General features: G+C 33.7%; 1 protein-coding gene across 1 annotated transcript; it reads left to right on the forward strand.

Moving 5' to 3' along the window:
* The first annotated feature begins 9,583 nt into the window (after positions 1-9,583).
* LOC127728936 (probable G-protein coupled receptor Mth-like 1) lies at positions 9,584-10,302 on the forward strand. Its single transcript, XM_052236515.1, has one exon. The coding sequence runs from the start codon at positions 9,584-9,586 to the stop codon at positions 10,166-10,168; it is 585 nt and encodes a 194-aa protein (XP_052092475.1). The 3' UTR covers positions 10,169-10,302.
* The last annotated feature ends 4,182 nt before the right edge of the window (positions 10,303-14,484 follow it).

Raw genomic sequence — 14,484 nt, forward strand, 5'->3', positions numbered from 1 at the left:
ACTAAAAATTTAGGGATCCAAGAGTAACTAATAAAAGACAAAAATATTAAATTTAGTCCGATTGACACCAATCAAATAGTAAGGGTCACAGGTTCCAAATTTTCATAATAAACTTTAAAATAATTTTTGATAACAAAATTGAAGTCTATGTAAAAAAATAAAAAAATAAAAAAATAAACACTTATCAAAATAAGAAATATAACAAAAAAAACAAAAAAAGAAACATAAGTGTTATCTTGTTCTGACAATGATATATTTTAAGTCTACAAAACAAAAACAAAAAAGATTTAACAATAGAGTTTCTTGTCTTTAAAAAAACTAACTAGTTAATCTTTGTTTGAAGGGCATTGAATCACCATGAATGAAGGGTCTCAAGCACCAAATTTTACTTTTAAAGGGCTTCGAGACACCATAAAAATGTATTTAGGGTTTCGAGCACCATATAAAGTTTAAATTTCTACTCATTAATAAGCAAATACAAACTTCTGTATAAACAACATAGTTCACATAATTAAAAAGCAACTGTTTATAAAGTCAATTGGTTTAATCACTACCTTCCAATTCTCCCGCCGTTTACTTGTGTTTTCTTTTCTTTTCATGGGGCCGTCCATGGGTGACCAACACCTGGCCTCTAGTGTCGATCTCCTTTGTGTAAATCTGTCTCTCGAGAATCTCTACGGTCCCCTTCTCGGTTCCGGAAATTCTGGTGGACGATTTTTAAACATCGGGGATGTGCCTCTTCCACGCCATCTATAACGGTTATAGAACCTCGGGACTCTATTCCGTTATTCGGTGGATACCAATCAGGAACCTTACTCTTGTCGACATTTTCTCTTTGTGTTCCTTCTGCTTCTGCAGTTACATCTTCGTCACTGTCCCCATCTTCAACTTCAAATATCAGCCGCTGAACTGGTTTAAAATGCTTGGCGAGGTCCTTCTCTCCAACTCTTAAGCATGCTTCCTGCATTGAATTATTTACCGCCTCCTGCAGGGTATTAGGTCTGGTTCGCTTGACAGCACGGCGAAAATCTTCTGATTGCCCTCACTTGTCATGGAATGCTTTAATAGAGTTCTCCTCTACAATCTCAGGATTGCCCGGATACGCTCTACGGTATAAATCCTCTATGGCTTGACCAAAAATCTCTCAAAGATTCTTCCGGTTTTCTCTTTCTCAGTTTTGCCTCTGTCGCATACCTTTCTTTCATCGCCGTATGTTCAAATCTCTCTTCCGTTCTTTCGTTTCAAGCGATTATAATCTCTCTGAATAATTAATGGCATCCCGTATGCAAAGGTCTCAGCTTGTCCTCTTAAAGTACTAAGGAGTACCCTACGTGCCTTTTCGTTTACCAAACATTTAGCTCGGATATATTCTCAAAGTATTTGATAAAATTCATTCCAAACGTCATCGCTAACTCCGGAAAACGTTCAACGGACAGGGTATTCGTTTTTCTCACACGAAAACACCTGGTTTTTGGCATATCCGTAGTTAATTCATTTGCCCAATTATTAAAATCTGGCGATTGAATTTGTTTTGTCATTGTGCCCATGTTTTCCGATTGGTGCCCGGATAACTCCATTTCCGTGTGCCTTTGCCCGTTAATAACAGGGCTATTAGGACTAGGACAGGAGTAAGAGGGCATTTCATCTGAATCATAGGGCGTATCGCTTTCATCCATTATGGTGCGAGCCGGAGTCCTTTAAATATACTTTTTACGACTGTCATCAGAGCTTCGTCTCTTCGCGGACCATGTTTTTGGAGCGTTGTCTATTTTCTGACCATTAAGAACGGAATTCCATATTAATTTCAAAAAAAATGTACAAATTAATAGCCCTATTATCACCAAAAGCCCGATCATAACGTATTCCTGAGATTTCTGTACAACCCGGTTGTTAGGAAAATAAATCCATGCTGTTGCAACGAGGCCGCTACTGCATGAGAGTAGGTATAAACTAACCCATATTTGCCAAAATTTCTTCCAACCATTCCCTCCGTCGTTTTCCGTATTGCTCATCTCCTGGATAACTCTATAATGATTTTTCTTGGGTAACAGTGACGATTCTCCCGCGATACCGGACATCTGGCATAGTCTCCGTGTGAATATCATTAAGAGGACGTTCAGTGGCAGGCGAACTACCTAACCCAGAATCCGCAGGGGAATTTACTTGATTTCTAAAGCAATTCTGCCTTACCTGAGAGAGCATTGGAGCCTGAGTTGATGTCCTCGTTGTCCTCCTTGGTGTTTCCATTGTATAATCTCTAGCAAGTTCGTTGAAGTCACACACAGTAAATCCCACCGCTGCCACCAATGTGACAAAAAAGTTTCCCGTTATGCAACTTTAACTAAAGTGCACACACGTATACGTGTGTTTGTGCTGTGTTGTTGGGTGTATAAGTTTCACTCGTACACGGACGACAAATTCCAAGTATATTCTTTAACAGGGTCACCCTAAAAATCTACTGGTAGCGTGATCAAGGGAATCCTGGTCACATAAATAAATAAATGGATCCTGGTGTAGTCTGAACGAAGTCTTGCAAGTGAACATAAACACAAAGTCGATTAAAAGTTCAATACTGTATTATTCAAAATCCAGAGTACACGTAACAGTAATATAAGTTTACAACATCTAAACTGCAGGCTCAACAATGCGGTGACATAATCCTAAATCTCCTACGTACACTCCTCTCGTACACAAAATGGTAACTCCTCCTCCCTTCGCTTTAGCTATTTCTCTCTTTTATACTACTCTAGTAACCTGATTACAAAATGGTTAAATGACTCTGAACAAAGAAATATTCTACAGGAGCTAAATTACAGGAGCCCGGAGCCCGGAGCACGGAGCACGAAGCTAAGGCCAACCGAAGCTGAGGTCATCGTAAATAAGCACCTGTATAAACATAGCAACGGGGCACCAGCTGATTAACATGATTGATTTGACATTTATCAAGTACACTCTTATTGAAGGCGATAAAAATAGATTGTAATGAATTACTTTATAACGGTTAATGAGAATTATATAATAAGTAATCTGATTATACGATGATAATAAAACCCACTGATGCATGCAATAAATGAAAAACGTTACATATATTAATTTACAGTGATTGTATGCGTCTAGAAATAGATTAGCATCCTGTAATTATACTGCATGAAGAGATGAGTAGATGATCATTTCTGTACACTAAAAGAATACTTCGTGTATTGTATCAGATATCCCTGTTTAATTCCTTCGAGAAGATAACACCTCCCAAAACGAAATCTGATTTTTTTTATCAGCTATAGTTAGAGGAGGGGATAAGGTGTCTGACCAATGCTAGGTGGTGTTGTCGTAGAAGTTAGAAATAAAAAGTACAGGTTCCAGCCCCGCTCGGGGAGGAAGTAAAGAAACAGATCTACTCTAACATCGTTGATTTTCTAGGCACTTTATACATATTCTAACGCCTGGTATTTCTTAATCATAAGAAATCCGATTGGCAAGGTATAATTTGCAGTTGTCACTACACAATAAAGCGACATGAAATACTTGTTATATAGATAGACTGAAATATAGTCGTAAATATAGCTCAACATGCAGACTTCTTATACGTTCAGGTATTTCACATCCATTTTTTTATGGAAATATTCTTTATAAAGCACAAAAATGTCAGTATTCACCTCTGAAGCTAACAAAACCTTTAAATAGACTTATTAAGAAGGGACATAGTTACGATACTGTTGTCAGGTCATTAAAGATTGCATATTTTGGCGTTAATATTTATTCACTTATAGGGTCTTTGCATCGGCACTAAACACATTTATTTAAAAACCAGTTGTTGGCATGACACGGGTTATGTTCTTCTCATATATGTTATGATGGTATGATACTAAACCCCTAACGGGAAGGATTGTGCCTGATATTCATATGATGAAGACATAATCTTTCAATCAGTTTAATTGAAGTCTGGAGCTGGCATGTCAGTTAACTGCTAGTAGTCTGTTGCTATTTATATATTATTGTCATTTTTGTTTATTTTCTTTGGTTACATCTTCTGACATCAGACTCGGACTTCTCTTGAACTGAATTTTAATGTGCGTATTGTTATGCGTTTACTTTTCTACATTGGCTAGAGGTATAGGGGGAGGGTTGAAATCTCATAAACATGTTTAACCCCGCCGCATTTTTGCGCCTGTCCCAAGTCAGGAGCCTCTAGCCTTTGTTAGTCTTGTATTATTTTTAATTTTAGTTTCTTGTGTACAACTTGGAGTTTAATATGGCGTTCATTATCACTGAACTAGTATATATATTTGTTTAGGGGCCAGCTGAAGGACGCCTCCGGGTGCGGGAATTTCTCGCTGCATTGAAGACCTGTTGGTGACCTTCTGCTGTTGTCTGTTCTATGGTCGGGTTGTTGTCTCTTTGACACATTCCCCATTTCCATTCTCAATTTGAAATATTAATGTATTCAATAAGCTGGGGAATTTAATTTTTTGGAGACTATGGATCAATATTTTCAGTCTCCTTTATGGTATAAGCATTTTTACTGAAACATTCAAGCATGTCAAATTCTGAATGAAGTTTCTGGCTTCAATAGCCGATATGGCTTCCATTTTTTTTTTTTTTTTTCGATAATGATCATATGATTTCTTGCGGGGAGAAATGGGAGGGTTTTTTTTTACGAACGGAATATTTATTTTCAACTGTTGTTAGTACGATTTATTTGTCTCGCTCAAAAAGTTCCAGGCCTGCATTTTATTTTGCAGAGTATTAATTCTCCTTATGTCTTGGTCAAGTGTATTTTTCGCAGTTCTTACCGGACCATAATATTCATTTCCATGATCCTGTAAACCCCCTTTCCCCGAAAAATATCAAAACTATCGTCTCCGACATATTTAAAGCACTTAAGTAAAGTTAATTGCAAGAGACAGAGTTAAATATTTGTAGACTGTAAAACCGATTAGAGCTTCCTAAGTAGCCATTAATTTTAAGTGTTAGATTTGTTCGACGTAGGCTATTGAGACAAACACTTATTTTTCCCATTGCAATAAAGTGCTTCATACTGCAGTAATATTCATAATTATTCGCTAATGCGTTTGAGTATGAATTATATAATGCAAGTATATCTAGTTATTAGTTTATTTAAGATATTATCTATCGATTAATCTTATTTATATAATCATTAACGTTCTATTTTTGCACGTTTTTGTATAGCTAACGTGTCATCTGAGTAGAATGTAGCATGTTTATCTATTGTCATAAAAATTCATAATATCAAATGCAATTAGTAGATTTAGCTAACTAAGTTCTTATAATTGAAAAAAATAACATTCATTTTTAGGGGAAAATTGTTTTAACGTTGATTAAGCTCCAATTAAAAATTGTTTGCTAGCCCCTCTTTGTGATTAATGTAAGATAACTCTGGTTAATTTTCCCAACATTTTGTCATTATGGGGAGATAATATAATTCGGTTTTCATATTAAGTCTTTTTCAAAAAAGTTCAAATGCTTTATGTAGGTTAAAATCATAATTTCTCACTAAAGCCGCATTTCATTTTAATGTTATATTTAACATTGCCATAAAAGCGGGAGGTTTGGCTAGCCACAAAACCAGGTTCAACCCACCATTTTTTTCTTAAAATGTCCTGTACCAAGTCAGGAAAATGGCAATTGTTATATTATAATTTCTGTGTGTGTTACATATTAATGTTGTGTTTCTGTTGTGTCGTAGTTATCCTCTTATATTTGATGTGTTTCCCTCAGTTTTAGTTTGTAACCCGGATTTGTTTTTATCTCAATCGATTTATGAATTTCGAACAGCGGTATACTACTGTTGCCTTTATTAAACATAGATTTGAATTTTCTGGAATAAAGAGGTGGTTATGGTGTCCTGTTTATGTGTTTGTGCCTATATGTATCTTGTGTGTGCTTGTGTTAAGGGTTGTTACACAGCTATACATGTATTTGTCTTTAGAGAATCAAGCAATGCATATAAATCAAGACAATATGTCTGCTTCATTTGAATTCTGACACAATTATATACACCATATTAAAACAATAAATGCTTTTACAAGTAGCAGGATCAATGCTGTTGGGGGTAAGATAATGCGGACAACAACTTAAAACAGTGTATTCTTGACAGCAGAATGATTACAGATGTCAAATGAAACATATGTTATTCACCTAAATAATTTCCTCAATTATAAGTAGACAGAATACTATTTATATAACATCTAATCATAATACGTCTTTTTATAGAAACTATACCAGGATTAGTTTGAGGCAAGTGCACTATCTGTCCTCTCACAGTAGGCCCGAGAACACAGTTATTTCGTAGTGCATTTCTTTTAGACAATAAAGTCAAATTAAAAAAATCGCACCTGCTCTATCTCAAAAAGAGTTTACAGTGTGGTGTACTACTATTGGGACAAATAATAACAAAATTATAGAAAAGTCTACCAGCTCTAACTCAAAATATTGACAATTCTATGTTAAGGGGGTCTAAAATTCAGTTTGACAGCTTCAGACATACTAGTTTTTGACCTTTTTTAACTGGGCCAAATCCCTACTTAACATAAAGATTCAGCACCCAAAATGTTTTAACATGTAATTTCATCCCCTTACTTAATATTTCATGCATAAAATATAAAGAAATAAATTTGGAAAGTGTTTGAAAAAAATTTGCAAGTTATACACTGTCCAAACCATGGGACTATATTTGTAGACAACGAAAATCTAAGGACGATAACTGTGTCCTCGGACCAGTAGTGTACCTCATCAAAACTAAGTAATTTAAAATGTAACGATGATGATGGAGGTTTCTAACAACCATGACTATCCGTTATTGAAATGTGATTAATTGATACCTGGGTATTTACAAAATTATGAAAGGTTCTTTATATATGGTATATAATAATTTTAAACGTTTCAAAACAAATAAATAAAATATTAGATATGCACAAATGTCTTTGATAAACCAATAATAAATACTAAAATCTATCAAATTTATAAATTTTGTAATGATTTAAAATTTTATCAAATAACTATACATAAAGATGAAATTATGAACCTTTTCAAGTCAGACATTAAACGCATTGATTCGAAAGACTTTTTGGAATTGAAACATAGTACAAAGGGATGTCACTCTTGCATACAAATGACACAGCAAAAGAATTAATTAACACAACATTCGTGCGCCTGCTTCTATGAAGATTCTAAATTATCAATATGACCAACAGTTGTTAATCTATAGGATAGTGACTGCTAACGAATGCTAACTCACAGTAAATTATATTTGTTTGAAATTTTTTTTAAAACTTCTCAGAAAAATGCACGAACTACTTAACTTTCAAAGCTCATAATTAACGTGTTTACACATTAATATAACATAGTCGTTACACATTTTTTGCTTCTAACAGTATAAGACACAGTACAGATCGTATGCTTGCATCAACTTACCCAAATAAAGATTTAATTAAAGCCTGAATATTTTGACATTGTTTATTTATTTTATCCGTTTCCGTTTTTTAATATTATCACAACTTCCTGTTAAGATTTGACTAAATACCCATATCCCGATATCGTCAGGTAAATACGCTATAGAATGTTCTTGAAAAAAGAGGTACGGCCAATTCCCCAAGCAGTAACTTTGGATACTTTTTAAATCTATGGTTTACCTTGAAGTCCAGACACCAACATGACCATTGTATATTGATATATGTTAACTTTGAATAATCTTTTAAGTATATTGTTTAGACTTTTAAATATTTATATTCGCTAGTTTTCATCACTTTTCATATTTTGACACAGACAGTGAAACAAATTCAAGGGAACATTGGCCCTACTTCTTCAAGTTTAAAAATCTTCAATTTTATTCTTTATTTATAAACAGATATAATGAAGGTTTGGTCTATATGAGCCCCAAAGAAAATTGAAGATTGCATGTTAAAGTTCAAAGTAATCTGAATAGGTAGTTAAACATTCTTCATGAACCCGGTGAAAACACAATAGGAAAACATTATTGGTGTAAATTCGTTCGGCACCTACCATGGAAACGTTTATGTACCACATTTCCGAAAGGAAAACAAACATTATAAGCTATAACTAAAGACAACAACCATTAAAGGCTGTGGACAGACACAAGTGAGAGGTAAATCAGGCTATAAAACCAGATTTTTTTCCACAAGTGTCTACATAAGGAAATGCCTGTACCAAGTCAGGAATATGACAGTTACTTTGCAATCGTTTGATGTCTTTTGAGCTTTTGATTTTGCCATTTGATCAGGGACTTTCCGTTTTGAATTTTACTTTAAGTTCGGTATTTTTGTTATTTTACTTTTTAAACAAGAACATGTTGTGAAATGTTGATAGGTTAATTTGGACATTAATATTTAAACTATGTTTACATTTCATAAATCGATTAAGACGATACACATTACATGAACTCCGAAAAGAGCTCTTACAGTGCGTCGACACGTTTAAACGTATCCTGCTGTGCATTCATCACCTGTAATGCAAATTCACACTCAGTTACAAAAATGTAGACCTGTTTGTAATCATTGTCTTACATTACTCTTTATTTCAGAATGAATGTCGTGATGTACATTGTTATCCTGGTAGAATGCTTGTCGATACAGGATGTACTCCTCTTTTCAAAACAACAACAAACCTGGGATACATTTTATATGGGAGACTAAAAGCTAGTTTGTTGATTAATGTGAATGATACGATGCCTTTCTTGAAGTCAGTTGATGTTTCTTTCAAAAGATATATAACGAAATTGTTGAGGCTTAATCACATGGAATTTGAAACTTCTATCATTCTGTCCAATTTGTACTGTCCACGCAATCAGCTTAACAAATTACACAAAGGACACGAGGTTTCGATTTTGATTTATCACAAATTATTTATAACGGATTTTGTTAACCGTTCAAGGACAGAGGAACAACTAGTCTCTCTGCTGCACTCAACATTCAATGTTACCCATGATGATTTTGAGCAGTCATTTTTTATTGATCATGATGGAAATGCTTTTCATTTACCTACTTTAGTTTCAAGAATTCAATTCACTGATAAATGTTATAGTATGCATGAAATATCTCGTTCATACTCTGGACGTTTATTCGTTCATTCACACGTGAATCAACTTTTGATTTGTAGGCAAATCGAGTTGAACGAAAATGAATTCAGTATAAACTTGAAAAATTTAAAATTTACTATACTTTCGAGAAATACTGAAATTGAACAAGATGAATATATTCTGACGTCACGTCGAAAAGCAAGAATATGCGTCAACCGTTTGCAGACTTTGAATACAAGAAAGGATTCTTTCAATTCTGCAGTTATATGGAACACAGTAGCATTAGTGTTCACATGCATATCTCTTGTTTGTTTAGTTTTAACGTTTTTCACTTATTGTTTTTTTCCGAGTTTGAGAACCCTTCCAGGAAAAAATAATGTGTGTTTAGTATTTGCAGTTTTCTGTGCGCAGTTTGTTTTTCAGTTTGTAGAATTTGGTACAAAATCTGACGCCGGATGTAACGTTATCGGTGTTTTGATACATTATTTTTGGTTGGTAACTTTTGGTTGTCTCAGTGTGTGCTCTTTTCATATGTACTACGTTTTTACAAGCAAAACTGGCATTCATATATCCGAAACATCTAGGCTGGCAGTTTATATATTATATTCTTATGTGATACCGGCAATAATTGTAGCATTGAACATTGTTATAACTAGTAGTTTATCAAGCGTTACATCGATTGGATACGGAGGTCACGTTTGTTTTTTGAATCGACGAATCGCATTCATTGTTACATTCATAATTCCAATAAGTCTTGTTTGCTGTTCAAATATTTTCTTCTTTATTGGGACTGCTTTAACAATAGCAAGACGACCAAATTTGGAAAACGATTCCCAAATGAATATAAATCAAATTCAATTTAGCGTGTACGTGAAATTATTTTCTATAACTGGAATCTCTTGGATTTTTCAAATCATCGATTCTTTCATACCCTTTTCAGTCTTTTCAACAATTGTTTCCCTTTTGAACGCTTTACAGGGTGTGTTCATATTTATTTCGTATGTCTGTAACAGACGTGTAATAAATCTATATAAACAAACTAAAATGTCGCTAAGCGAAAACAGCAATTCAAGAACAAGCATACATACAACTTCCATCGAACTGAGTGCAGTTTAGATATACAACATACACCGAACTACGTGGAGTTTAGATATTCATCATCCTCCAAATTAGTTGGAGTTTAGATATACAGCCCCAAGTTAAAGTGAAGTTTTGGCCTACAACATCAATCGAACTTAGTAAAGTTTAGATATGCAACATCAATCAAAATGCGTGAAGTTTAGACATACAACATCAACCAAACTGAGTGAAGTTTAGATATTCAACATCAACCAAAATGCGTGAAGTTTAGACATACAACATCAACCAAACTGAGTGAAGTTTAGATATTCAACATCAATCAAACTGAGCGAAGTTTTAATAGGATATACAACATCAACCAAAATGCATAAAGTTTAGATATACAACATCAACCAAACTGAGCTAAGTTTAGATATGTAGCATCATTCAAACTGCAAGTTCTGAAATACAACACCAATCACACTGTATGGAGTTTACATATACAACACCAATCAAACTGAGCGAAGTTTTCATATACAACACTCACCGAATTGAGGAATGTAACTAAGATATACAAAATAAACCGACCTTTGCATGAAAATATTGAAAAAAGGTAATGCTTAGCTGTTATAGTATTTTCTTAGCATTTGATGAAAATCATGATATTTTTATAAATAACTTATAACAGATTGTTCCTAGCACTTAGCTTTAAAAATGTGTGCAGAGTTCATAACGCAAACACACATCTGGTATCTAGTATTTTCTTTTGGAAAATGTATTTATGAGTTGCTTTTGTATTAGTGTTTACCAAACATATACTTTTAATCATAATATTAAAGTCATACGATACAGATGTTTGTTTCATTAAAGTGTTGACGTTATGTCAAGTTTGATTTGCACTCTCGAAAAATGCAAAAAATAGATCTTTTTAACTTACTTTTCTGGATTTTTCAGTTTAATTTTATCGTGTAGAAGAAAACACACAAAGTTACATATTGCAATGCTTTTCCAAATGAAATAAAACGATTTTCAATTTTGAATCATAAATAGATAGTTTTTCACAATTTATAGTTTTAGAGCAGTGATGAGATAAAAGTTACATACAGTCATTTCTAATGCATTACCATTTTACGTAGCTTATTTTACATCGGCTAACTCTGCAAAAATCACATGATACTAATTGGTATACTCTTGAAGACATTGCCATATATTGGTTACATCACTGTGCAACGGGAAAGGTCACTGCCAATAGTTTAGGTAGCCAAATACATGGTTTCAACAACAAGAAAAAGTATATGTGTATTATGTGTTAAAATCATTATGACAACCGACGCCAGGATATATAATAATAAGTAGATGTGTTTCGATTGCCTATGAGACAACCATTCGGCAGATACCAAACGACGCAGATGCTAGTAACTGTAGGTAACCATACGTCGTTAAACAATGAGCAAAACCCATACCGCTTAACAAGCTATAAAAGGCTCGACAGGAGAAAATGTTATACAATTCAGAACATCAACTATTTTGTAAATAAGAAAAAAAATAACAAAAATGGCAAACAGCAGCAAACGACAAGCACTGAATTACAGACTCCTAACTTAGGACTTGTAAATAATGTGGCTGGGTAAAACACGTTTGCGGCCGCTGTCGTCCCATTACATTGGACATTGGTATTACAACACAAAAAAAAAAGACGGACTGTAAAAATCTGTCGAAAAAGGATTTGACTAATCAGATCGACACAGGACACAAACAATAAAATAATGAAAAAAAAAACAACCAACAAAAAGACTAAAGACACAAAGTAACGATCTTAGTGTACTCCTAGTTACTAAAAGCTAGTACAAAAGCCAATAACAACTAATAAAACAATCATGTATCAAAGACCAAATATCAATCAGTACACATCTAATGGTTTAAGTGTAAAGACGTCATAAATAGTCTGAGAAAAACATGACCTTTTGCAATGCCTACATATAGGTATCGACATGGTATAGTACCGTTTATGTTAATAGCTGTATAGCAAAATAATGCCTATTTAGCCCAATATTGAGCATGAAGTTCATCGATTACGATAGATGCCAAAAGGTTGGAAAGCCTTAAATATAATAGCCGGAGAGTGCAAAAAACATAAGTTCATAAACTAAATCACGCAAATACAATCTAAGGACAACTGTACCCAAAGAAAAAGTTGCAAGTTAAGCTTCAGAAAAAGTACATAACTTTATGACCTGTAAATTAACAACACAAATGTATCATTTAAATCATACCAATACATTAGCACTGGCTCCTGGTACCCAACGGGAACTAAGAGTATATCAGCAGAGGTACCGACACAATGGTCGTATGTATATTGTAGTAAGTACATCACTTGTATATGATATAATCAGATACCAGGTACGCTCTATGTTAACGGAGTGGAAAGCCAAACGTACGAAACATTGGACATTCGATAAACTAAGGATCGTTTTGGAGAACAGACGAACTATTCAAAACAACGCTGAATATTGAGATGCAACCTAAGCTTTAGTACAATTACAAGATTTTTTTAAGGAGTACATCATGAAAAAACGTTGATGACGTCACGGTCACATGACACAATTTCAGCCAATTAGAAAACGTGTCTCATCTAAAATTAAGTTACTAGAAATTAATTGAAAGTCAACCAGCAGTAGTACCGACGCAATGCTAACTATCTCCCTGATATATATTATCAGGTACGCTTGACACTAAAAGTTAGGAAAGTAAACACATATTAAACGTTACAAAGCACAAACACTAAAAGGTCCCTGAAAAAGTCCGATAGCTCAAGAATGAGAAATAACCGTATAACATTTACGAAATATTGCATTTTACATTTTAATGAGAGAGTCTACTACATGTATTAACAACATGGTGTTCACTTACCTTTTATAATATTTATATCTTCATTATCCGCTCGGGCTTCATCATTTGTACCATTCTTTTTTTCACTGTCTGTAATCTTTCTAAGATGTTAAAAAGTATAATGCACTTGATAAATGATGTATAAACATGATTTTTTCAATATACAGACCTGTAAGTATATTTTTTGATGTAGTTAGTTTCTGTCTTTTTAAACCAGTTCGATCGGAACAATTCAATTCAGTTTTCAAACATAGACATTAATTCTATTAAAACCAGCAACGTTCTTCACCGCAAACAAATAACATATACAATCCCGCTTTATTTTCAAAATCAGTCTGTTCCTATGTTTACATCAAAACCATTGCACCTAAAATATTTAGCTAAACCAAGCATTACAAGACTTTCATTTACTAGTAAAACAATACTTATTAAACACTCTGACATATGACTGTTCCCACTCGTAATATATTTACCGACCCTCTGGTCATGTAATTACTAGTGATTCAAACATAGTTTAGCATAAACATCTACGGAAGTTGATATCTCATGGTCCTAAATTTAAAAAGAGCCACAGCACATCAAATGGAAACATAACTGTAAAATAATAGTGGATTCCGTCAAGGACTACTTTAGAGCATGGGCAAAACTAAAAAAAGTTGAACTAGACAATAAATATCCTACTTTCAAGATACATATGATGGTTTTCCTGCGGACAAAGCTTCAAAGCGTAAAATCCTGTTACTACGAGTGTTTTATCAAAATATTAGGAATAAATGAATAATCGGGTAAATCCTTGTAACTGTAAGCTCTTGCATATCATATTGGTTGAGAAAGGTATACTCGATACGCAGTCGAAGTTGGTATATTGTTGCTTAAGTGAGGCAAATTTATAATGGAATTGAAATCGTCCTGGTTGTCATTGACTCTGGTACTGAGATGACCGCTGGAGTCAAGGATAGAAATGTCACCTTTATTATTTGTAATACCCACATCAATTAGTTACACGTATTTTATAGTGAAATTATTTTATATACAGCGATATGTTATGTGCCCCTAGCAAAATAAGAGCATAGTAATAGCAATAGAAACACAGTTTGTGAAATAATTTACACTATGACAGACATGTTTAAATGACGCCATAACTGTATTCAGATGTCTTTATAGTAATCAAATATTTTTTGACAAAAACATAATTAAGATAGATCTTTATCTATACAAGATGAAAAAATAAAGCCAATTCTTTACCTGAAAAACAATGAGCAAGTGAAATTACTTGGTTCCTTATTCAAACAAGTACCAGGTTTCATGTTATTGTTTCGTTTTTACCAAACATTATTGTTTCATTGGTACCAAATTTTATTGTTTTATGTGTACAGAATATCATTGTTTCATTTGTACCAAATATTATTGTTTCATTTGTACAAAATATTGTTTCATTTGTACCATATATTATTGTTGCGTGTGTATTAAATATTATTGTTTCA

This window comes from Mytilus californianus, unplaced genomic scaffold (genome assembly GCF_021869535.1).
Source record: "Mytilus californianus isolate M0D057914Y unplaced genomic scaffold, xbMytCali1.0.p SCAF_2, whole genome shotgun sequence".
Taxonomy (NCBI): Eukaryota; Metazoa; Mollusca; class Bivalvia; order Mytilida; family Mytilidae; genus Mytilus; species Mytilus californianus.